This window comes from Melanotaenia boesemani, chromosome 10 (assembly GCF_017639745.1).
Source record: "Melanotaenia boesemani isolate fMelBoe1 chromosome 10, fMelBoe1.pri, whole genome shotgun sequence".
Taxonomy (NCBI): domain Eukaryota; kingdom Metazoa; phylum Chordata; class Actinopteri; order Atheriniformes; family Melanotaeniidae; genus Melanotaenia; species Melanotaenia boesemani.
In genome coordinates this window covers 23,858,057-23,884,437 of record NC_055691.1, presented here as the reverse complement: position 1 = coordinate 23,884,437, position 26,381 = coordinate 23,858,057, and the positions used below count along the sequence as shown (strand labels likewise).

General features: G+C 38.1%; 2 protein-coding genes across 4 annotated transcripts; one reads left to right on the top strand and one right to left on the bottom strand.

Annotated features, from left to right (window-relative positions):
• Positions 1 to 8,792: 8,792 nt before the first annotated feature.
• On the bottom strand, positions 8,793 to 21,222 carry cep152 (centrosomal protein 152). Of its 3 annotated transcripts, none has more exons than XM_041997090.1 (27): positions 20,649 to 21,222; positions 20,267 to 20,363; positions 18,575 to 18,681; positions 18,391 to 18,451; positions 17,968 to 18,288; positions 17,555 to 17,714; positions 16,456 to 16,596; positions 15,943 to 16,082; positions 15,489 to 15,689; positions 15,167 to 15,314; positions 14,935 to 15,026; positions 14,662 to 14,825; positions 14,337 to 14,526; positions 14,097 to 14,201; positions 13,888 to 14,018; positions 13,668 to 13,796; positions 13,289 to 13,589; positions 12,934 to 13,194; positions 12,575 to 12,706; positions 11,862 to 12,500; positions 11,649 to 11,724; positions 11,356 to 11,523; positions 11,169 to 11,253; positions 10,810 to 10,889; positions 10,487 to 10,643; positions 10,285 to 10,388; positions 8,793 to 10,194 (listed from the first exon to the last, which is right to left on the bottom strand). In XM_041997090.1, the coding sequence occupies exons 2-27, from the start codon at positions 20,351 to 20,353 to the stop codon at positions 9,377 to 9,379; spliced, it is 4,998 nt and encodes a 1,665-aa protein (XP_041853024.1). In that variant the 5' UTR covers positions 20,354 to 20,363; positions 20,649 to 21,222; the 3' UTR covers positions 8,793 to 9,376. The 3 variants fall into 3 exon arrangements, with proteins under 3 accessions (XP_041853024.1, XP_041853025.1, XP_041853023.1); XM_041997091.1 differs by having other exon boundaries at positions 10,810 to 10,892; positions 17,555 to 17,705; XM_041997089.1 differs by having other exon boundaries at positions 10,810 to 10,892; positions 20,649 to 21,220.
• A 216-nt stretch (positions 21,223 to 21,438) lies between these two features.
• galk2 (galactokinase 2) lies at positions 21,439 to 26,194 on the top strand. The gene is made up of 10 exons (XM_041997094.1): positions 21,439 to 21,631; positions 21,714 to 21,802; positions 21,946 to 22,069; positions 22,173 to 22,266; positions 22,390 to 22,536; positions 22,703 to 22,801; positions 23,015 to 23,167; positions 23,421 to 23,631; positions 24,111 to 24,312; positions 25,445 to 26,194. The coding sequence occupies exons 1-10, from the start codon at positions 21,582 to 21,584 to the stop codon at positions 25,650 to 25,652; spliced, it is 1,377 nt and encodes a 458-aa protein (XP_041853028.1). The 5' UTR covers positions 21,439 to 21,581; the 3' UTR covers positions 25,653 to 26,194.
• Positions 26,195 to 26,381: the final 187 nt, after the last annotated feature.

Genomic DNA, 26,381 nt, shown 5'->3' with positions numbered 1-26,381 from the left:
GACAAACTGCATCTAAAAGTTGTAGAACAATTTCAGAAAATGTTTATCATGACATTGCAATGACTTTGAGGATCATCATCATCACCATCCACAGTGGGTAAATCTGAACAAAATATCTGAAGAAACAGAAGGAATCTCTGTGTGCGTGACAAAGTTTAAAAACTGGATGCTTGTGATCTTCAGGCCCTTGGTGGCACTTAATTAAAAACAGGTATGATTCTCTACCAGAAATAACTGTATGGGCTTGGGACACTTCCAGAAATCACTCTGTGAACACAGAACGCTGAAATCCACAAATGCAGCTTAAAGCTCTTTCAGTCAAAGAAGAAACTAAATGTGAACACCATCTAGAAATATCACAAGCTTCTCTGGGGCTACGCTCTTTTAAAATGGTCTGACAGGCATTTGTTCTAAGACGAGAAGATGCCACATAATAGTAAACAGTTCCAGCTTTTTGGGATGTGTTGCTGCCATCAAATTCAAAATTAGCTAATATTTTTTATTTTAATGTTTTAGTTTCAACATCTGATATATTATTTGTGTTGGAATGAAACAAGATTTTAGGATGAATTTATAAGATTTGTAGACCTCTTTTTGGAATTGGGGTTGTGTTTGGAGATAAATTAAATAACATTTGCAATGAGTTAATTTACGAATTAATACAAATAAATAAATACATAAATAAATAAATATGCAGCTGGTTTTCACATACCAAGATTCTCACATAAAATGGCCTCATATAGAGTCAAAGTTCTGTCTGTCCTTTCCAGCAGCCATCTCAAATCTCCTATCTTGACATGACAAGAGTTTTTTTCAGAAGATATTGATGAACTGAAATTAAGAATGCCCATTAAATGTAGACGTATGAACATTATTTCAGATACTTTTTTGTTAATCAGAATTCCCTTTATTATCTGCATATATTGATCCTTCTGTTCAGGGTTTCTGTTAGTTTAAATGTAAATGTTACAGAAACCTGTGCTTATTTTAAGCAAATAAGACAGAAATGTACATGATGGGCTTGTTTTATTTAACCATGCTATTTGTTTTTCCTTTGACCTCTCTGTACTTTACCTTCTACCTCTTTAGGAGCTATCTCCAGTCTCAGGAGTAAGATCCTCTGAAAGATGCAGCACGTGAAGACTGCCTTCAAAAGACTTGAATATGGAATGAACCTGCTCCACTCGACCATCTTGGTGTCTAAAGACTCTACAGCCATCACCCTCCTCAGCTTGAAAAGTCAAATATATCAGCTAAAGTTTACGACCAGGTCACTGACTTTAGCCGACCTGCAAAGTGTAAATACCACAGAGAAACTGAAGCAAGTTCAACGAGCCCTGAGGTTAAAGTATGAAGTGTTCGTTCATACAGGCCACTGGCAAACAGTGTGTCTGTCGGGTTAGTGGTGAATGTGTCACGTGCAGATCCCTAAAGACCTGAGAGGGTTTTTTTTTTACATTTTGAAATTTAAGCAATGCTTGTGCTTAAATTAGGCCATTTTGTTTTACTGCTCTTTGCTGACTTTAATATCATACATTTTAGCTGAAAAATAATCATGTAATTATAACACTTGGCTTAACATGACAGCAGACATGGTGCTAATTTTATATTAAATGCACAAGCATAACAATGAGATAAAAGTTCAATAGAATATCCCTTAGCATCTTAGATCCTAATATAACCCCAGAAATATCTATTAAAGTCAACAATTAATTTATTTGAAGTTAATCATTTTTTACAAAACTGAAATTTAAGAAACATGACATTGTGACGATGTGCAGGAAATACTACCTGCCACTTCAACTTCACTAATAATGATGTCTTTGATGGAGTTTCAGCAAAATTCTGTCATATTCACTAATAAAAGAAAAAAAAGACATAAGTGTGTGCACACTTATCTGAAGCTTCGCCTTTAACCCTTTAATGCATACAGTTTGTGAGACCTTTTACATCATTTATGGTAAAAACTTTGTTCAAAACTCAGTTGTGTACAATCTGACACTTGTCTTCTGCCCCCTAGTGGATATCTTTTGCACTACAACCATTTTGACAGTAAAAAACAGTAAATACACAAAAATAGTTTTTGTTAATTATATATTTTTAACATTTTGTTAAAGTGCTGAATACAGATTTGAGATAAAAAAAAAAAACTTTGAATTTTCTCTCCATTTTTCTTAGGATGGGCTTTCTAAAACAATCGTGAAAGTTGAACATCCCTCACATGTTGCTGTGGGAGATGTTGAAGTTGTAAAGATCAGTAACGTCGATGTGAGAGACGTTCTCCAGACGACACACAGCAAATAAAACACAGACAAGATTAATAATATTCAAGATCATTAGTTCTTTTAACAAACTAATTAAAAAAATATAATTAATCCAACAAAGTCAAACTAAACAATGTGTTCCTTTCTTATGACTGTTATGGGAACTATAGTCTATTTTTCTCAGTCCTATAAACAGTCCAGCTGCCATATATGTTCACTAGAGTAGTTCCCAAACCTTTTTAAAATTACTTGGCAGCCCTGAGTTTTTATTCATTAATTCATTTTAAAAGATTTTAAATGAAAAATATTAAACAATCACCAGTTTCACTCACAATTTAAGTTAATTAAGTGACAGACTTTAGAAGCAAAAGCTGTGCTCTATGAATGTGGGTGTGTGTTAAATTATCAGGTTCAGTTATTGATCATGTGACTTTTACGGACATTCACACAAAGGAATGCTGTAGACTTATGATTGAGTGCTCCGTCCACATCAAGGAAAGAGGAAAGTGCTGCAGTGTTGGTGTGTTGGCCTTTTTATTAGATTTGCTGACAGCAGGAAAAATGTGCTGTAGAAGCTTTTTGTTTTACACTTTGTCAAATAAATGTGTTTAGTCATCCCAAAGAATCTGAAAATAGTGCTGTGGTAGAGAGGGAGGCAATCATAAATCACATGTTTGGAGATGAGTGTGTTGTAGTATGATGACAGGAAGCAGTCTACAGCCTGGTATCAGTGATCAGAGCTGCTCCAGCCAAGGAAGCCTGGAAGAAAACAGCCAGATGTGGAGCACATGTACTGTTTTCTTGAACCCTGAACTTACTCTAAAATATCAAGCTTTGTAAATATTTTGATTCCCTGTAGCTGGACCAGGGTATTATTCATAGGATAGGATGTGTATAAAAATAGGACTCAGTTTTGTAACCTGCTGTCTTTCTAGAGTCCAGCAGTGAGCAGCTCCAATAGTTAACAACTAAATGTAATTAAACTGTTAAAATCTATGGGTAAATGTCTCAATTTCTCTCTTTTTTTAGTTTCCAAACCATTTAAATACACAGTGGCATTCATTTACTTAAATATGGCTCTATTTATTAACCAAAGGCCTGGCTTTGGTACAAGAGCCACCACTAGAGGGGCCCTTGAGGTGCCATTTGGACCAACCACATTTGGACAGGCTGTGCTGTCAGTAAAAGGAAGTACTTGAATGACAAATCACCTACTTTAAGAGAGTCTACTACATACTACATACTCTGTCTGTAAAGCTTATCTCAACCATTTGAAGGAATATCAAGCCTGTGATTGTTTCTATGGATGAGCTCATTTCATTGTTTATTGATGTTCTTCTTACTTCTTTTTACCTGCCTTGGCACCATTGATAGAAATGAGTGTTTTTACAATAACTTTGAATCATGTACTTTTGTAGTGATGCTCATTTGCCTGCTCCGTCCCCGTTTATAAACTATTGAGAGTAAATTAAAGAATCAAGAATGGTGTGCTTTAGGGTGAGGCTTCGTTCATGAGAACAGATGTGCAGGGTAGTGGGGTCTTTACAATCATTTCTTATGGAAAACTTGTAGGTCTACACATGTGGAAAAAAACATATACACTATTAGTTCAGTTACATGTAGTTGAGCCCCACTACAGTAACCTGATTATTTAACTGGGCCACCTTTCTTGTCCCAGTAAACATGCATAGTAGGGGGAATTTAAACATTAAAGCATATTTAATGCCATGATGCTGGATTGTGCAACAAAACAGTTCAAGACACTGCCACTTCCAATTTTCTCTGTTGGAGATCAACACACACAAGAATAGCTTAAAGTGGTATCACAGTTCATGCATATCATCTGTTTATTTACATCAGGAAGCCTTCAGCTGTCTCTTTAAAAGTATTTTGCCTTTGCTGAATTATTGTCCATGGAGTAAACTTTCCAGTTGATAACTTTCTTGTAAGTTATTATTTTAAAATTAAAAAAATCCTAAAAGGATTTAAGATATCTCTTATTACCTCTGGTCCAAATCCTGTCAAAAGTCAGAGAAAGGAAAATGAAGTAAACTACAGGAAACTGAACATTAGCTGTAGTTACATTCAGGTAAAGTAGTAGAAATTAAGCTATTGATTCTCAGAATGAAAGCAAAGAAAAAGTTGCAGCATATTGTTTTTTAAAACACATATTTTCCTGCTGGACATTTAGAGGTTGACGTAGTGGAGGAAATTTTAACATTATTTTTCTGAACTTCAGAATAATTTTTAGCTATTGGCCTCCCTATTTTTCATTTTTCTGTCCCACCACATATAGAAGGAATATATTGGCCTCAATAATTATATAAATATTAAAGAGACAGTAACATTTACTGTCATACACTAAACTACCATAAAACATTATTCAAATGCTATTCCAACACTTAATCTCATTATAACCCAAAATGTCTGAGTTGGGGTTGATTTTACTCCCAGCTCGAATGTGTTTTACTAAGATGAACCTTGTGAACAATATTTTCTACTCTGTAGATATAACACACACACTTACATAGGACGGGTGTTGTCATTGTAAAGTTGACTCAATCTGACTCAGGATAATAAAGAACCAGGCTGATGTGTGCTTGATAGAAGAACAATGCATAGACAGCTGATGGCTTTATTACTGTTTTTGCTATAAATGATGTGACAGAGAGGATTCACTGAGCCTGTATTTAGGGCTGGTATCGTCACTAATTTCCTGAATCGATTCGATTTCAATTAAATCTGATTCAACATCGGTTCATTGACAGCTAATTGTGCAACACCATCTATTTTTCTTGAATATAAAAGCTAAATATTTTTATAAAACACTGAGTGCATTTACTTGAAAATCAAAATCAGTTATCTGGGAGTAATTAGATTACTGTAATAATCTGATCTGACACATCTACATGCATTTCTGAAATACCATAACAATACAGTGTTTCCCCAGATTCAGAGCCAGAAATGCTCTGATGAAAAACAAAAACAAACAAAAAAAAAACTTTATACTTTTTAAATGAGATGAAACCGTTTCATTCAGCGGAGTCGCTTTTAATATTCTTACAGTGTGTTTATTAACGTGTTGATGTTAATAAAACCTACTAAGAATATGTGGGCCCTGACCTGGCTTTTCAGATGTTGAGGATCTATGAAGAGATAATCAGCCTGATGGATCCGGATTTTAGGCAGTCTGTAAACAAACCAACACACTGCTTCTTGTCGTTCTTTCTCTGCTGGAGCAAAATCCTGGTCCTTCAGAAAAATGGGCTGACCTGTCTGGGCATCTACAAAGCCAGCGGCTGGTTCCTCTCCTGATGTTTGTTTAGACCAAGGTTCAGTTCTTCCACTTGAGGTCAGGGTTTGCGTGGACTGGACTTTCATCTCTGTTTCTCCACAAGGCTTAATCTTAGATTTGCCAGCAAATAAGGAAAACCAGATGATGGCAGGTGTCTTCTGGGTTTTCAACAAGACCTTTTTAAGCAGGAGACAACATATTTGTCGCTTTCTGGGAGCTTTGAATTCAGTAAAATCAGGACAAATTTACTCAGAGCCATAAGTTCAGGTGATGGCTACCTTACATGGACACCTTTCAGCTCCCAGCATGTCCAGCTGACAATCATCATCAGCTTCCTGTTCACCCTGATCCTGCGAGTCTGTATCTGCTCCACATTGGAAGCTGCCTGTTTGACAGTGTTACTGAAAACTACCTGCAAGGAAAGTTCCAGGTACTTCCATTTTCTTCTTTAAACAGATGCTTTTTACCGCTGCAACGGCTTGACACATGGTGTCAACAGACGTCTGTGACACTTTAGTTTGATTGGTTGTCTCCAGTGACCCAGTCATTCACCAGCCACCATTGCAGAGCAGCTCTGCTTAAATTAAAGATTCAAAACAGATTTCCATTGGACACAAGTTAGGATATGCCCATGAGTAAAGGATGATTTATCAGCAATATTTTAGTTTTCCAAGAGGTGACAAACTAGTAGGGTACCTACAGAATTACCTTTTTTTCATTATTAAAGCCAAATACTGGTGTATATATAACATATAGTGCAAAACAGATGGTTGAAACTCATCTGATGATATTTCATGACAGCTTTCAATCTTTAATGCCTAAATGTAATTATAATTATATAAAACAAAACAAATACAGTAAAAGAAATAAGTTAAAATAAGGTACAAATAAAAACAGTAATAAAATAAGAAATACTTTTAAATCCATCCATCCATCTTCTGCCGCTTATCCGGAGTCGGGTCGCTGGGGCAGCTGCCTAAGTAGTGAAACCCAGACTGCCCTCTCCTCTGTAGATGCGTCTGTGTTGCAATTCAACTCAGTTTGTTGTCTAGCTGAACCCTGGGTACTTGTGTTCCTCCACCAACTCCACCTCTGCTTCCTGGATGTAAACAATGTTAAGTTTACTTCTGTTCCTCCTGAAGTCAACAATCACCTCTTTTGTTTTGTTTGTGTTCATGATGAGATGATCCATCTCAAAAACTAACTGACCAGTTCTCTGTACTCAGCTGCCTGTCCATCACTGATAGTCCACACTACTACAGAGTAATCTAAGTATTTCTGCAGATTACAGGACTCAACTGTATTGGAAGGCTGAGGCAGTGCTTTCCATCTCATTTTCCTTAAAGACCTCTTATTATTCCAGTACCAAAAGCCGTGGGCCCCTTTTCTGTCCTGTGATAAAACTGAAGTAAAGGTAACTACGTACAAATGATCCAGACTGATGTTTCTCAGACATGTTTCATTAAAGAAGTGGTGCAGGGTAGACATGAATTACCCCGCTACGATGGCACCACTAGCTCACTGACCTCACCAACCCACACAGTACATAGACCAAAGCTGATTGGATGCACAAGGTGCTTTCTGTCATATACGCTCCCAGGTCGAACAGCTTTATAATAAAACCCAGAAAGACTATTTGTTTGACTTGAGACTCTTTCATTAAGCCGTGTTTTTTTTTTTTTTTTTTTGTTTTGGTAAAAACAAATAATTTCCTGAACATCTGCAAATGAAAACAACCAAGTGATTCTAGGAATTTTCTCCCTGCAAACAGCTACAACGGAGCTGTTTGAACTGCTCATTTTTTTCTGGTTTAGCTTAAAAACTGGTCACTGAGATATAAAACATGCATCAAAAATCACTAATAGAAGCTAAATCTTTAACAAATGTGTTCTGATAGATTGTTAAAGGTGAGATATCAGAAGTCTTCAGTGAACAATTAGTGATTTCAAATCTGTATTTATTGTCTAATCAACGCTGAGCTTTGAGTCTTAACCTGACTCGGGAACAAAGTACAGTTTAAATAAGAGGTCATGCGACAAACATGGTCCTGACCCAACTTCATAAAAAAAAAAAAAAGAAATAAATGCTGGCACATATCTAATATGTTGTCCTTTAACTATTCTATGAGATTTTAATCCTTTGCAGTTCATTTATCATATTATTTGAACAAATATACTCCTACTAAGTATTATAAAACTGAATAGAACATCTTCTGGACTGTTTTTGTTTTGTTTTTCCCAAAAATGGATGGGGGAAAAAAATAAATAAAATATCCTAGCATAAATTCACACGGGTACTAGAAAGGAGTACTTTGGGGCAAAACACATAAAATTTGAGACTTTATCTGTTAGTTTCATAGTGATCTAATCAATCAATGTTTTAGCTCTTAGATAAAAGTCTCCATGTTCTTACCTGATGTTCCTTAGAATGAGCTTTGGTTTAATATTAGTCTGGAGGTTTTATTTTGTCCTTTTATATAAACAGTGATGTTACAACATTCTCCTTGTTGAGTACTTTTATATCCAAGTTTAAGAAAATTATTTGAGATTGAGAATTTTGCTTAAAACAAACAAATCAATTTCTTTTCAGTTAACCATAAAATGAGATTTATTAAAATGATTTAAAAATGTAGAAAATGTATAATCTATGCACAGCATAACTTATGAACTTGGTACAAAACAATTTACAACATAAAAACACAATCACACAGAAATATTATGCTCTGCTGGTTCCAAACAGAGAAACAGAGTCTGAATAAATCTGGTTTTATCATGAACTCGCTGTATTTCTGGATAAGCTGCCAGTATATTTCATTCAGGGAATTTCTGTAGCAGATGATACAACTTTAACTGAACAGAAGCTTCTTTGATGATCTGTGATGCGACACTTTTAACATGCATAGAATGGTAGAGAAAATAGTTCTAGATACGTTTTATAAGGCTAACAAAGAACTGACTGTACATTTCTCACTGATGAGTGTATTCTGATGTTTTTGTTTTGGCTTCATATTTAAATTTAGGAAATGAATAACCATGCAGTGATCAGAATAAAGGCTTTTTTTGGTAAAAGCAGGATCACCCAAAAGCAGGGCGATGATTGTTAATGCCCTCCAGTTTACTTTAAAGGGCAACAACACCCAGTAATGATTAAATATGATGTTGATGTTTACCTTCACTAACACGGAGCTGAGAAAGACAACTAGTGGTGCAAGAACGAAGCAGTTTATTTTTGGGGGGAAAAAAAGCTTCGTCATATTCTTCTTCAGGGTTAGATAGGAAGATGAATATACCTGTCAGATATATTTCGAGAATATGAAACCAAAGTCAGCCACCGGAGTTAAGCTTAGCACAGTGGCTGGAAACAGGAGGAAACAGTGAGTCCGACGGTCTCTGCAGGAAGCAAAGTCCATCCACCACCACTTTTAAAGCTCAAAAGCCATGACTGCTTTGTCCAGTGTTTCATATTACACTGGCTTTGTGCAGATTCAACCAAAAAATGTCTTCAGTCTGAAATGTGCTCGTAGAGGGGAGATTTTAATCACAGAAGGGAAACCGCCCTGGTTGTTTTCACCTATTTTTAGTCTCTCTGATAATTCAAGCTAGTTAGCTACACTCATTAACCTCACATGTCCAAACTTACTGATCATTTCATGTTGCTCACCAATGAAAAGCATACAATTCATTTCAAATACACTGCATATTGTAATGACTATAAAAGAATGTGTTATCATGTAAACATTACACAATGTATTGAAGGCACAATTTGATAAGTTAACTTATATTTATGAGCTCCAGACCTCATAACTATCCTTCCTTTCTCACTTTTGCTGATAGAACGGGCTGTCAAAGCCGCTGTCCTGTTGCCGCTGTCTCAGTTCAGAAAACAGAGGCCTGGAACAAGCCCCCTGTTGGTTTTTACATTCAGAACCCGGAGTAGGTTCTCTGTGTGGACGTGTCTTTGAGTGGGTAAAGATTTCGGTGTGAAACGACTTCTTGGGAATCTCATTATAAATAGTTAGGTTCGAAGCATCTGCTGTGAGGCCGCCAAACTCTCCTATTTCGCTGGCTGATACTGCAGACAGTGAAAAAGGCTTCACCGGTTCAACTTTTGTCCCATAGTTGGACGGTCTGGTGACTTGTGGACTTATGTCAGAGTCACAGCTCGTCGTGCTCCAGTCAGGCTGTTTCTCTTCTCTGACAGGAGCCTCTAGGACAAGTAAAGGTTTGCTCCATTGTCCTGGCTCCAGGTGGCTGATGTCTTTGCTAGAGTCACCTCGCTGCGGGTAACACTTTGGGCCTTTACCCCTCACAGACGTACTAACAAAATCCACATCAGATCTAGAAGTTGCCTGATAAGAGTCTTTGTAAGGAGGGAGGTTTGGATGAGAAATTTGGGGGTTCATCATTTCCTTTGTGGAAACCTCCTGACAACCCACAGTACCCTGTTGATTCGAAAGTTTAGTCCTAACTGCAGTGATTGTTTTCTGCCCTGAATCAGCAGAAGTCTTTTCCCCATGGGATCTCTCCTCTGGCCTTATATCAGGAGCCTCAGATAGAGCTGACAGCTTCTTACTGAAAGCTGCGTTTCTACCTGGCAAGCCGCCATCTGCAGTGGTGGACACAGCCATCGAACAACCTGCCAACACAAAACACAGATGCACACATCACATTGATATTTTGGGGAAATAAAATCCATGATAAAGAAGGTCTGGACAATAGGACTCACTTGGTAAACCGTAATTCTTTCCGGATTTACTTTTGAAAGGAGTTTCCAGCACTTTAGCCATGGCCGCCAGCTTGCTTGCAGCATTCATTATTTTCTTTTCAGCACTGCAGATGACAAAAAAAAAAAAAAGAAATCAATACAATTAGCCCGAGGAGCCACAACAAAGAGAGCAAACAAGCATGGGAAAATTATGCTCTCTTACCCTGTAGTCTTCCCCCCATCCTCCAGTAACTCTTGCAGACAGTTCAGATAATAGCGTCGCATCTTTCTGGCAGTGTCCTGCCTCTCCCTCTGCACCTCGATGTGGATCATCTCTGCTGCACGCTCCCGACTTTCCTGGAGGTAGCGCAACATGTCTCCTGACAAAAACACAAAAGTAATAACTTATTTACGTGGTCGGGGGAACGAGGGTACCAGAGTGAGGATTTATGCTCAGGCATAAGAACCATAAGCAAGGACACAGTGTGGAATTGGTCATCACAAATGGTGCCAAAATAATGTTATGTTTGCAGCACCAACACTTACCTCTAATCTTTTCTACAGTCACAAGGTACTGCTGCTTCATCTCCTGCAGGCCTTGCTGAAGATTTTGTTGGTGATCTGAACTTCTAAGAGTATGGAGGGGAAGAGAAAGATAAATAATAATAATAATAATAATAATAATAATAATTACACTATTAGAGTATTTCTGTTTCCAGAATTTGTTATCTTTCTTTTGCTTTCAAAAGTTAAAAATGCTGAGGAAACACTTTAAAAAAAAAACCTTGACTACAGTCTTGCAGCAAGCATAAGGTCCAGCAACAACTACTGATCCAAACACCGAAAACAATTCAGTAAGTCAAATGGTCCAGCTTCATGCGTACAGCTCTAATAATAATACATACGCTGAGGATTCTTTGGCTCTCCTCACTTCTTCTAACTGCTGCAGATGTTCCTCCTCTGCCTTTCGTAACCTGCTTTCATGCTCATCTGCAATTCAAAGCAGTTTATCCAGTTAACACAGATGCAGAGTCAGCTGAGTACGACTTCTTGAAGACTTCTTAGAGAAATGTTCACATGCAACAAACAAACCTTTCAGGTGCTGCATGGCTGTTTTGTGCTCTCGAATGCTGTGCTGAAGTTGACGACAGGCTTTCTCTAAATGTCTTTGGAGCTCCTGGTTCTTCTTCTCCAGCTTACTTACAGTCTCACTGCACTCTTTCCTGCAACGAGACTGCTCCTTCCTCTGGGATAAAGAGCCTGGAAATAATAAACATTTCATGTGAACTAAGAATATACGGTTGTGGTTTCACTGGATGAATAAAGCACCTTATAGAGATTTGGGTTTTCACACTGCATTGAACTGACTTGAGTGAATTGCATACTTTGCATTTTGTTGATTTCTCTCAAATGCTGTTCCTGTGTTTCTTTTAAGACACAGCTCAACTTCTCTTCGCTCATCTGTGGGAGAGTAAATAAAATTGTAAAAAGGAAAAGGCAACTCAAAAAGAAAAAATGACCAAAAGCCACTCCTTAAATCACAAATAGGTATAATTGCTAATCTTTATATTTACACAACAGATAATCTTACAACTCACTTTCTTCCACTCCATCTTGGCCTCTGACACGGCTCTGTTCACCAGGTCTTTGCATGAGGTTTGGATGATGTGAATCATTGTCGCCTCTGATGTAGTTCCACTGGTTCTCCTGCTGTCCTCAGTCTCCTGCTGATCTTTCTTAGTGGCTCCAAGAAGCTGAGTATAAACCTCTGCCAGTCCAGTCTGAAGCTCTGCTAGAAATTCCTCTCTCATCTGCTGTCTCTGTGTCAGCTCCTTCTCTGCATACTGGCATCTCCACTCCTCCTCTCGTGCTCTCATAGCCTGCTGGAGTTTAGCCTCCGTCTGTAGGAGTAGCTCCTTCTTCTGGAGGTCAGCATCCACTCTGATTTGCTGCACAGCCTGCTCCAGCTTTCTGCGCTGCTCTAGCAGCTTGGTTTGGTACGCTTGATCGCTGGTGGCCTTGATGATGGAGATTTCCTGTTGTTTGTCTCTGTTCCAAGCTGCTCTGGCTCCAGCCAGCTCAGCTTTCAACAGGGCAGCTTGTTCTCTGGTTGCTTGTTCCAGCTGGCTCTTGAGAGCTGCCACCTCCTCTTTAAGCTCTGCCATCTTCTGAATGCTGTGCTCCTCCAGGGGGTTCTTGTACCATTGCTCTTCTGCCTCCTTTAAGGCCTGGGACACCTGAAACATTTACACTAAAATTCATATTCATAAAAGAAAAAAAAAACTTTTTAAAGTTAAAAACCCTGTCATACTCTTTGTTCTGTGAGCTTTTCTTGTTGCTCTTCCCATTTCTCCTTTTCTGTTTGAAGAGAGGTTTGATATTCTGGTAATGAAGACAGGTCCTCAATCCAGCGGTTATAAGCCCGGGTTACTGCACCTTCAACCTAAAACACCAAAATATTTATAGAAATCACTACGTTTGACCTTTTCAAATAAAGGGATGATGACTATAATTTATTATTCTACCGGCATGAAAGGATCAGGGAAAAAAAGCTAAATCTAAGTGCTGTAATAATAGGTGAAAAACTTTTCACCACATAATAATAATAATAATAATAATAATAATAAAAGCACATTTGCTAATTGTTTAAGTATTATCAAACTCACTGACCTGCTTGACCAGGTCATCCAGGTGTTTCTCTTGTAACTCTCTCTGGACTTCTTTCCTGACCTCCTCTACTGCTTTGCGTCGCACATTGTCAGCTTCCAGTTGCAGCTGCTGTTTCTGGGCACTGAGCCTGGAGTTCAGCTCCTCAGCAGAAATGGTCAGACTATTGGCCTCAGTCTCATCTGTTTGACAGATCACCTCAGCAGACTCGCTGTGTCTCTCTTTCTTAGCGTCCTCTAGCTTCTGGACCCAAGTCCTCTCCATCTGCAAACAAGTAGGGGGAAAAAAAATCAAGAGTGTGATATGAGGTAAACATTGGCAGGGAGAGAAGAGTCACCTTTTTGTGTATAAGTCAGACCTTTTGCAGTTTCTCCTTCCATTTAGCCTCAGCTGATGCAACATGAGAATTCACATGTTCCTGAATTTCAGTTTCCTTCTCTTTGGACCAAACTGCTTTGAGATGCATTATGGAGGCCTGATGCTGAGCCTCAAGTTCACCTCTCAGCTTCTCCACAGCGGTACTACTCTCCTCTTTGATCAAGGCATCCTCTTTCTCTCTGATGCATATTCTTTCCTCAAGCAGACTCTTCTCCTTGCAGACAGATAAGTAACATTCCTGCACAGCCAACATCTTATCATTAACTTCCAACAGCTGGTTTCTGTGGAAAAAAACACAGTGTAAATAAGTCAAAACGGTTTAAAAGATAACGATTTCCAGCAACGTTAACACGACTCACTGTAACTGCTGAACCTGCTGCTGATGCTGTGCTGTCAGCTGTTCAACCTGAGTTTCATGTTCCAGCATGAGCTCTGCTCTGACTCGGTTCACCACGTCGTCTCTGTACTGCTGATAAATCCGCTCAGCTCTCAAAAAACATACAACATACAAATACTTCATCAAAACAACCCAAAATAAAGTGTGGGGAAATGCTAAATGTAGTCTACAGCCTGTCTTACCTCTCAGCAGCTTCCTGCTTTTCTTGGTCCAGCTCCTGGATCATCTCCCTCATTTTGGTACACAGCTCAGAATTGGCAGACTTTACCTTTTCCTCGCTTTTTTTCAGCTCTTTATTCGTCTTTTCTAGTAACTACAAGTTTAGAAAAAATTAGTCTTATACTTTAATCTATTATAAAAAATAAAATATACTGATATAATAAACAACAACCTCCACTTGTTCCTGCAGGTGTTTTTTGTCTTCCTGTAGTGTAATCAGCTCTTTCTGAGACTCTCCAGTTATGTTTAGGTGTTTTATCTGGCTCATCTCTTTGACCTGTGGAAATGCAGTAAAAAATGCTTCTTTTTGTAATCAGTGACCCTAGGTTTCACCTTTTTTTTTCCCATCTACAAACAAAAAAAATGAATGGTTAATTAAAGTTTAAAATTTGCCATGGGGGTGACTACTCACCGAGGAGTTGAGTTTTGCTTCGTCTAACTCAGTCCTCAGATCATTCACTTGAGCCTGACAGCGCTGAAGCTCCTCCTGCAGCTGGCTGACCTTCTGCCTTTTCCCTTTCAAACATCCCAGGCAGCGCTGCATTTCTACTCTCAGGAGCTTTAAAGCCTCGTCCTTGGGTAGCTTGGAGTCCTGAACAGCACTGAGGAAAGCAGTAACGTTTTAAAAGGGTATGATGTAACTTTTGTTATTCATTTGTGGTTATATGAAAGTGTAGCTGAAGTGTTGAAAGAATGCAGACCCAAAGACATAGTGAGGACCATAATAATCAGTGTACCTGTGAAGGGTGCCGTTTTTCCTGTTTAATTTCTTCAACCCCAGATCCATGCAGGATTCAGACAGATGGTTCTCCCATTCACTGCTGACGTCTAATGTAATAACTCCATGTTTCACAGCAGATTCATACAGCGTAATCTGCTCCTTTAGATCGGCCATATCCTCCTTTGTAATATAAATAAAAACAGTTTAGATCTCCAAGTTTTAGCCTTTTCTTAAGTCATAACATTTTGAGAGTTGTCATGTTCTTTGGTAGAAGCATGAGGAAGCAAACCTGTAAAACTTTTTTCATGTTTTCACTCAGCGCCTTGGCTGACTGAGCCTGCTGTAGTTTGATTTGCATTTGGCTCATCTCTTGCACTGAATCTGAAGAAAATAATCACAAAAGCTGAGAATTATTTGGAGGTGAGTACATGATTGAACATCCCCACAGACTGCTCAGTAACATGCTGGGATTTGTAGATAAAGGATGTATTCTCAGTACAGATGTAGGCCCCTTCACTCACTTGTCTGCAGCAACTTGGCACATTGTTGCTGACTCTCCTCCAGACGCTGAGTGAGGGAATTGATGACTCTGGCTCTCTCCAGTTGATCTTCTTCTCTCTGACGCTCCAACAACTTCACACGTTCTTGTAACCTTTGGTTAACGTCAGTCTGAAAGAAGAAGAAAAATATAGGAGTTGATTAAATCTGCTGGTAATTCAGAATATCAGAATCAGAATGAACTTTATTGTCCCCGAAGGGGAATTAGTCATGAACAGTGTGGCTGTATATACATTGGATTAGAAAATAAACAACAATGATTTGAACAAAATTAAAACTACAGACCAGTTCACTCAAAGCCTGAGAGTCAGAGTCGAGCTTTTGCTGAAGGGCCAGCAATGCAGCCTCATGTTGCTCCTTCATGATGGCGAGGTCTCTGTCATGCTGTTCCCGCGCTCTGGACAAGGTGTCAGAGCGACAAAGCTCCAACATCTGCTGCTTCATACTGTCCACTGCAGCATCTGCCAGGCTCTGTTTCTTCATGTTCTGCAAACAAAGAAAACAACTGTTTAAAGCAACAAGAATGAATTCTTATAAAACATTTCAGAGACCAAATGACACAAAGCAGCAGATGCAGAGATGCATTGGATATTTTGTTTTATATTTTTATACTAATAGGCTGTCACAGCTTTCAGTTGCACTAAATACACTGTATACTGTAACTTATAAATGCCTGGAAAATATCACCGTTTGTGGATTACAGACAAGTTAATAGAGTGTATGTCAGTCAAATATTTACCTCCTGGTCTTTCTCATCGAGAAGCTGTACTTGCTGCTCCATTGCCTTCAGCTTGCTTTGCATTTGAACCTCTCTTTCTTTGGCTTCTTCAATCAATCGACTTGATTCCTTTAGACTTACTGCAAGACCGCCCTTTTCGTCTGTTGATCATTTATGACAATAATGGCATTATATTCTCATGAGCAGTACATCCACTTCAAAGAAACATGCAAGCCCCATCAAACAGCCACTAGAGGGCAGATTTAGAATTGAGTAAAAATAGGAAAACACACCTTTTAAGACAGACAGAAAATGTGACATATACTTTAACATTATTCTTAAGGAGACTCCTTTATAATGCTTGATTAAAAGCCAAATTCAAGGGATTTGTTTAATGGCAGCCATTTTTATAAGTCATTGAAATGCATTGGAGAAAAAAGTGCAACATCATTCAGTGCAATTATATTACTTCATGTGAGCTTATTTGTCACATGACACCCCTCATTTTCAATGTGAAAACTTTATAAAATGTACCTTTGACAATTGCAAACTGATGCTCAATGTATCTCATTTTACGGCGTGAATCTTCCAGCTTTTGCTCAAAGTCTTCAATTTGCCTCTGTTGAGCTTTGTTCAAAATCTGCATCTGTGCCAGTCGCTCCCGATCTGCATTTTCTAAAACCCAGAAAACATTTTTATTTTCATTACTAAATACTTACTTCTTACGTAGACAGAATGAAGACATTTTCTTTTTCAGCAATGTCTACTGATCCGTTGCTGGTTATAGAGTTAAATTTAAAGACTCCTGGTGTAACCCAGTTCAACAGTTTTCAAGTCAATCTAACACACTACTCCAATTCATTTTCAGTCAAAGTCTTGGTACTGTGATTTACACACTGTATGCTGAACGATTTAAATTATTATATCATGTGTCTTTTCAGCAATTAGCTCAGGTCTTACATGGCCCAAGCATGTGTGTTTTGTGTGACATCAACACCACACAGATCCCCCAAGCTGACCTCCTAGGCTACCATAGGTTCTCATTCCAACACATTTGTGTATAACACAATGAGTGATTTCTATCAAATTACTTGCTTATTAATTTTAACAGTGTTTAAAGTTATATAATTGGGATTTTATTGGTGCGGTCCTGCAGTCTGTAAGATGACTTGCATTGTCAAATAGTGCCAAAATAAAGGTGTAACTCATAAATTTGAAACAATTTTATATTGATTCAATGAATTGATAAATTGATGTAGATCAATGTAAATCCGTGTATTTTTACACTCATGATGTCAAACAACACAAACAGAAGAATGAGTAAAGAAAAGAAATTTGTTGACAATGTGCTCGTATTGAACTGCAGCAAAATGCGCACAGAGGAAAGAAGAGCAGAGCTGAAAGCAAGCTGATGCTTTACATTAGCATAAAAAACTTTCTACAATCAGCAACTGTATAAAAAAGGGTTTATTTGGAATATTTTAAGGCTAAATTTAGAATATTTTCATTGTTGGGGTGGTTCTAATTGAAAGGGAGGCGGAGGCATGACAGTAGTACAACTCTGACTTTCTTAGCGTCATCGTTATACAGTATGAGACTTTAAATCCAACAACAAAATAAAGACAAGACTCACGTTGAGTTGAATCAAGGAATTCTCTTTGTAGATGCTCAAATGGACCTTCTTGCTGAGCAGGCAGAGTTTTAAACGTGTTTTGCTGATGGACAGGATGGTGAGGGTTGTAAGTCGCTGTGTACTGATTTACACCTCTGTCACTCGGCCCAGACTTTAAATTCTGAAGAACAAAACCAAGAAACACAGTATGTTTGAAGATATTATTGTGTTCCATGGGACACAGACACGGCAGGTTTATGCTATATTGTTCTTAGATGCAATAAAATGCAATAAAACTGCAAAAAAGAAGAAGAAAAAAAAACTACAAAAAAAAAAAAAAAAATCTAGTTCCTTTATTTTTTCTTTTATTGCATGAATGAACATGCATGACTCAGCTGATATGTCTGCAATGATTTAAAAAAAGTGCCACTTACTTGAAAATGGTTCCTGGTGTTGTGCTCCCCATGGCATTGCTCATCCCTAACTCTTCCATCACTATTATATTCCACAGGATTTTCTGTGTGTTCAGGATAGGGCTTTGACTCAAACTCATTGGAAAAATCGCTGGCCTCTGTACTTTTTTCCGTGCCCATGCTTGTACATGTATAATCTCCTGGTACAAACTGATGATCCTGATGCCAGGTGTGAGGCAGTGGCTGACTTTGAGGGTGACTCCGATGTCCATTAAAGTGAGCAGCTTCACTCTCATAAACATACTCATCATGAGAGCCTTCAGCATATTCACCTTCATAATTCTTTAGAGAGACATTGACAGTATCATTGATTTTTCTCCCCTATTTTTATGAGTTCAGAAAGCAAAAATATATTATGAGCACAAGAGAAAGCTGACTGTCTACCTGTGCATGAGAGGTTGGTTTTGTATGATCAGACCATTGTTGAATCCACTTGGACTTTGGGCTGAGAAGAGAAGCCAAAAATACATCATCATATTACAGTGAAGTATATCTGCAGTGCAGCGTGTTTGAAACGCATGGGTCTCTATTTATGAGTCATTAATGTGTCAACTGAAACATGTGTTACCTGCTGCTGGTGTTTTTATTGCTGCAAGTAGAGCACTCCAGCTCAGGGGAGGAGTCTCTGCTGTCCTCCAGCATGTCATCTGGCAGGTCTGTGAGCAGTTTGTGCAGCTGCAGAGGAATAGCACATGGAAATGAATCACCAAGGTTGCTCCGCAACCAGGTTATAAAGTAACACAGATAGAAGAAAAATAACAGCGAGCCAGTCGATCATAGTCTAAGATGTTGCTTTTATTTTTGTTTGCTTTTGCTCTAATGAGATATAATAAATGAAAAAATAGCTCTTAGATTAAATCATTTCCATCCTCCGGTTTTCATACAACAATCGGAAAAAAACTAATTCAATTAAATAAAAACTTTTTCATAGACTTTTGCATGTTATTTCATTATTAAACATTTATTTAGGCACAACTTTTAACCGTACAAGCGATTTATCAGCAAAAGATTTTAAGAAAATGGTTTTCTCCAGTGAATGGATTTGAAGTTTTTAAGCATTAACTGACAAGTTTTAATAAAGTTCTGACACTGACAAACATTAATGACTCGTTACAGCTACACTACACAAAAACAGAGAGATCAATCAATTCCACTGTGAGTCAGTTTTGCACTGACCAGGCTTCTTTTTCAGCCAGCCACATGTGATGAAACAAGCAAAGCCTGCTGCACTTACTTCCCACAAAGACCGCTGAATATTCCTCAAATCCTCCACTGCGTCCACAACCGAAGGACCCATATTAGCAAAATTACAGATTTAACAAAAACTGGAGTGACACCTCTGCTTCAGCCATGAAGCCACAAGATAGCCACCAGTCTAGCCTTTCTGTCAGCAGAGATGACCTTCTGCATGAAATATCCAAAGCGTGCTTGGCATGTTGTCGGCTCCCTGTAGTACCGCAGTGTTTTGCTCCAAAAGAAGCCCATTGTTTAGACAAAACATATAGCAAGGTTAATTGGAGCAGAAACATTCCAATTATGTGTCGCAAACATTTTCCACTTGACTAACTTGTATGTAAGTAGGCTATAATAAAGAAAAAAAATGATCTAGTATTAATATCAAAGTCCCATTCTGCTAAGTTCTGAAGCACACTGGTAAAACTGGTATTTAGCCAACCGTTTCTTCAGCTATACTCAGCTCAAGTGGGGTCAGGCACAGAAGCAAAAATAACCTACATAGAGAAAGTAGAGAGGCAACAGGGCAGAGCTAGTTTCAGCATGACACACCTGAAAGGAGGTCTTTCCCACGAGCCAATAATAACTCAGACTCGGTACAACAGATTGTAGGCATGAGTAATAACCCGATGTGGATGTGTATCTGTGTGAGGTTTAGTTGGGAAATCTAAACAACACACATTTCTGTGTTTCGTCTAACAACACAGCAAACTCAGAAAGTAAATACAAACCTGACAGATTATACGCCCTAAAAAAGATTATTGTTATGTGGTAAATACGCAAACATGGGTCATGACATAGACAATCAGTTTGATAGATAAGACTTAATGTTTTTCAGAAGTAAAACAAATTAGTGTTTTAGTTGCTGTAATTCAAGCATTTAAATGACATGCCCATGTTATCGGGAATTGTGAGTAACCAATAAGATAATTTATTATAACAGCACACAACACTGTTTAAACAACACTGGACACAAACGCAGGTGTTAAACAAAACATGCTCCTGCAGGTGTATGAATGTGTTGCACCTCTTGCTCTCTTGCATAATCCTCCTGGTCAAATTCTTCTTCATCATGCTGAGTCTGAAGAGCTGCACTGTCGAAATCAATAGACATGTTGCGCCGCCTGTTTGGACAAGAACAACAAACTTAAGGGAGGGGGAAACAAAGGAGGAAGTTGTCTTGGTCAATATTAAACATAATGGCCCATTCTTTGTACTTTTGATAATCACTTAACTCGATGAAATAGGGGGATTCAAAGATCTGGACCCCGATAAGGTGTTGTAAACCAGCAACAAAGCTGTTTCTTCTGCCATTAATTTCTAAAGGTGCCACCGGTCACACCGACAGTTGCAAATTTGACTAGATAAATTACCAAACACTTCCAACCACACACATTGTTACTGCTTACCTATTGGAAGTTAGGCAGAAGTTTCCTTTGTTTATTTACTTATCATTGATCCGAGTAACTTTAATGCGTGATAACATGAACTGCTAGCCACGCTGCTGTTTACATTAGATAGCAGGGATACTAGCTGGCTAACTAGTGTTAACCCTAGCTTTGTTAGAAAAATAGTCGTTCTTTAAAAAAATACAACATGCCCATACGATGTATGACACAGATCCTTGGGCAGTTAAACATTTAACGCCACGTAACGATTATTTGACAGAGCGGTAGACTTTGTGAAGCACAAAGCTAGCCTAGCTAGCTCACTAATTAGCTGGTAGAGCGTCAGCTTTAAAAAGACTCGCCCACTTTGAAACTCGCGCGCATTAGCAGCGCCAAACCGCCGCAGATGTAGTGGGAAGAACACAGATTTCCACACACCGACTGTACCCAGCGTCTGACATAATAAGAACTGGCTTAATGTTGTCAACCCGTATTTTTTTTTTTTTTTGTTTGGAATCCTGTCTCTCAGCACAACATAAATGCTGAAAGCATTTTAGTTGTTGTCAATTACCAGAACAAGAAGAATCAAAACGCCACTAGCTAATAACGTCTCCATAGTAACAGAGTGTCTAGAATTTTGGGTAATGTAGTTGATGGTAGAGATAGCTTTTCCATCCAGACTTATTAACGTTCATACGGTGGTCCGTGTAGGACATTTTGTACACGCAAGCCAAGCGACTTCCGCATTTATCCTTGGACTGTTCCAGAGTCAGCTCCTCTCCCACTGTCACAATTTAAATATCATCAAATTTCCGTTTTTGGCTGACCGGAGTTCAGCGGTTACGTATCCGGGATCAGTCGGAGACAGTCAGCTGACAGCAGGCTCAGTCTGAACTCTCCTGATTAACAACCAAAGATTATTTTAGCAGCCTAATTATTTGTAAACTGACAGACATGACAGCAAATCCACCCAAGATAAAGACGGCGATAAATACTAATGAAAGGTAACAAACAGCGATAGATATCATGAGAATGAAACAATGCATCTTCTATGTGAAACTGAATAGATTTCTTTTTCATTTACAGGTTGAAAAACTTAAAAAATATATTTGAAACAAAGTATGGCGAATCTCCTCTCTTCTATGCATGTGCACCCGGAAGGGTAAATCTAATAGGTATTTTTATATTGTATTTTATTTGTTTCACGCTTATGTATATGTAAATTGGTTGTGTAGTTAATATTTTGGACTTACATGGTTTATGTTTTTCCATTCAAATAATTTCGTATATATCTCATATATATTTGCCCCTTTTATAGGAGAGCATATTGACTACTGTGGCTATTCTGTACTTCCAATGGCCATAGAGCAGAATATCCTAGCAGCTGTGTCTGTGAACAATTCAGGGACCATCCAGTTGGCCAACATTAATCCTCAGTACCAGTAAGATGCTAACACTTTTGAAGTACTTTTTTATTTTATAATTTAACTTAAATATATGTCTAGTAACATTATAGGTTTTCAGAAAGCTTGTTGTCTGTTGCAGAGATTTCAAACAATCATGCCCAGAAGACATCACCATAGACCGAGACAACCCAAAGTGGTATTATTATTTTCTCTGTGGAGTTAAAGGTATTCAGGTAAGCTGTGTTTGGCATACTATTTCTTTAAAATATATATATATGTGTGTGTGTGTGTGTGTGTGTGTGTATTAAGCATTTCTTTGCAGCATTGATGTGTTGTTTTTATGTTTTCATCGACAGGAGAGGTTTGGGATCACTCGTTTAGCAGGGATGTCGTGTGTCATTGATGGAACCATTCCTCCAAGCTCCGGGCTGTCCAGTTCAAGTGCCTTAGTTTGTTGCTCAGCCCTCATAACAATGGAGGCAAATGAAAAGTCCCTCTCCAAGGTAAAGTCTTTTCACATTTAACCTAATTTTAGGTTCAGTACATTAACTTGTGGTAAATAATAATTTGAATCAGTGTGGAGGATGGTGTGGAAGAATATTTGACAGAGAGAATTCCTCTGTTTGGTGCCTTAGTATTCTCTGTTTTCCCATGTTATGCTTCCTCCAGGTCTCTCTTGCTGAGATATGTGCCAAATGTGAACAATACATTGGTACAGAGGGAGGAGGCATGGACCAGTCTATATCCTTCCTGGCAGAGAGAGGAACTGTATGTAGCTTTTCTTTTATGACATCGGTTATTACCGTTATGTTTGACAGAAAGGATGCATCCAGTGTATTGGTACTTCTTTAAGCAGATACAATGACTCATTCTTAAATTGTTGCAAAGCTACTTCTGTACATATGAAGATTTTTAACATTATTGCATATATTTTGATGTACGTATTGTTTCTTCTTTGAATGTTTTGAATTATTTTGTCAGGCAAAGCTGATAGAGTTCCAGCCTCTGAAGGCCACTGATGTCAAGCTACCAGAGGGGGTTGTGTTTGTTATTTCCAACTGCTGCAAGGAGATGAATAAAGCTGCTTCTTCTCATTACAACATCCGTGTGGTGGAGTGTCGGATTGCCACAAAGGTGCTTTGATCCCAGCCAGATTTTCTACAATGTTGACCATTTTATTACGGAGCTCAAGGTTTTGAACTTAGCAAAATTAAGTAGAAGCCTGGAAAACACGTCTTAGTTATTTTGAGTTTTGTTTAAATATTAGATTCACATACTTGAGATTTGCACTAACAATATTTAACCAAATAAGATTACATATTTACTGGCTAAAATGTGTCATATTCCATCAAAGTTAATATAAATACTTTGTTGTTTGTGAGCTCAGATGCTGGCACAGGCACGGGGTCTGGATTCAAGCAGGTTGCTGAAGCTTGCTCAGGTTCAGACAGAGCTGAAGGCCTCACTGGAGGAGATGCTGGCTCTTGTGGATGAGGTGTTGCATCCTGAGCCGTACAGCCGTGAGGAGATTTGCAAGGTGCTGTGCATCACTTTGGAGCAGTTCTCCACAGACTTGCTGAGCGCCAACACTCAGGATGGTGAGGAACAGCATGTGTCTGGATAATTTAAGGTCCAGCTCATCTTTCTAAATCTCACATATGAGGTGATGAGACAGGATATTTAATTAACAACACAAATAAGATCATTTAAAAGATAGCTGATTGAGAAAGTAATTGATTGCTGCAGCCCAAACTGTAATGTCTAAATAGAAGTAGGTCAAATCTTTTAATTTAATATGGGATTTTATTTATTTTGTGAACTCTTTTTTTTATGGATTGTTGATTAAAATGGTTGATTTTTTTTCAAAATGTCCCAAAAAGCAATTAATAATCCTTCAGAAATCATTACAGTTTGCTGATATATGAAGCAATTGACAAAATAGACCATCATATTTGAACATTATAGCCATATCCAATGCCATGTAAACGCGATTTGACAGGATATCAGTCTCCACACAGATGAATAACAGACATGGCCATTTGTCAGGACTGCGTTTTTTTTTCTTCATCTCTCCCAGTAACACACTTCAAGCTTCACCAGCGAGCCAAGCACGTCTACGGTGAGGCTGCCCGTGTGATGATGTTCAAAAGTGTGTGTGACTCTGGACCTGCAGAATCCATACAACTCCTGGGAGAGCTGATGAACCAGAGCCATGCGAGCTGCAGAGATCTGTATGAGTGCAGCTGTCCTGAACTGGACCAACTGGTGGACATCTGTCTGTGAGTACTGCAAGTCAAAAATGTCAAATTAGTGACTGGCATTTAAGTTCTTTTTAATCAAAACAAGCACGTTTAATTAGAGTAGAGCTGGATTTTTTTTGCAAGATGTTTGCCTGAGATCATTTTAGCTCCTCAGGTCTCAGTCTTGGACATACAGACATATGTTTTGTCTCCCATCTGTAAACCTCAGTACAGTGTGAATATGAAGGACTCAAACACTGTTTAGAAGTACTAAATATTGTTGGAAATGGGATAAAACTACAATCACATTGCTCAGTGGATTAGTTAAATAAAACTGAACAATTATTCATGTCATCAGAAATGTCTTAGACAAGGCAAAATATCTGTTTTTTTTTAAAGCCTCAACATTTCCAAGTATAATTGAGTCAATATTTGGTCACCTGTCTCTAAAATGGACATACTGAGCATGAAAAAAAAGAAAAGCTAATTCTTAGTTAACTCAGAATCAGAAGTCATCAGTTAATGTTATCTAACTTTGCTCTCTATTTTATTCTCCCCCCCGTAGTTTTAGAGCCATGCTAGCTCAGTCTAATGGGTATGGCCTAACACTGTGATTCTCTGAATTATTTAAAAAAATATCCATTGGTCAATTTTAAATTAGATAATGCCTTGTCTTATCACAAAAAAACTCTCAAGTGATGTTAGCTCTACTGTATATTTAAGGCTAATTAGCTGATTTTAGCATGTTAATGTGAAAATGGATGGGTTTGTGTGCCTTTTTTATTCTCAACATAATAGAAACCTGCCTCACCGAAAACACCAGCATGGCTCTACGTTCTGTATGAGCTTTAGATAAAAATTATATTAAGTAAGAAAAAGCTTGGGTAGTGGTGTGCAGTCCTCAAGTTCTATTTATTTACCACATTTATCATATATAGAACTCATAATTAAATGCCTTACAAAGGACTTATCAAGCAATTGATTGTGCTGTGTGTACTCAATAGAAGTCTTAGAGTAATATCTTCATAATTATTAAAATCACCTATTTCATCCTTATCTCTCTGATGTCCTCTGCTCCATCATTTGTTCACCTTCTTCCTAAATTTATGATGTGACCTAATGGTAATGAAGGTTAGTGTTAAATACTTTTTATTGGCTCTTCTGACCACAGGAAGTCTGGGGCTGTTGGTTCCCGGTTGACAGGAGCGGGATGGGGAGGCTGTGCTGTCTCCATGGTTCCCAGTGAGAAGATAGAGTCCTTCTTACAAGCTGTCAGAGAAGCTTACTTCCTCCCTGACCCACGCCGAGCAGCGATGGAAAAACAAAGTTTGTTTGTATCAAAGCCAGGTGGCGGAGCAGCAGTTATCTTGGAAGAATAAAATGCTTCAACATGTGTATTAGAATACACCGATGACAGAAAATAAGGGATTAATTCAGCAAATCAAAATGATTTCAGTTTACTCTTTAAGATTATAAGGGCCAAAAATCATCAGTGGTGCTTTAATTTTTTTTTTTTTGTAATGATTTTCATAATTATTGAGTTTTAACTTTCTGTCTCATCTAAGATCACCCTGTCATGTAAAAAACACACAAATTGTACCGTATGATAGCCATCAATCTTTTCTTAAATGAGAAATACATTTTAGAATTTAATGTTAAGCTACAAAAATTATTAATACTTGAATTAGATGAATATTTTTAGGCTTTACATGTGTATCACTGAAGCAATAACACTGAGTTTTGGCCTCTGCACATTTCTTGCATAATCTGACAGCTGTGACAGTAAACATTCAGTGATCTGAGGAAAATCTAATCGACTCTACTCAAACTAACTGGTCATGAATCCAGACATCCTCCTGTCACTCTTTCTGTTTAACGATCTACTTAAAATGTGGTGTGTAAAATAAAATATTTTGTCATTTCTGCTATATTGTTCTGTAGTTATTGAAATCATGTATAGGATTTTATTAGCAATCATCCTGATATTTTTATCAAGTGCACATATTAAAATAACAATTATTTTATTTTTTGTCCTCCTCTTTTAAAGAGCGTCAGATTAAAGCCATGTGCTCCTGTGTTACACATCTTTCAAAGCATTCAGGCCAAAC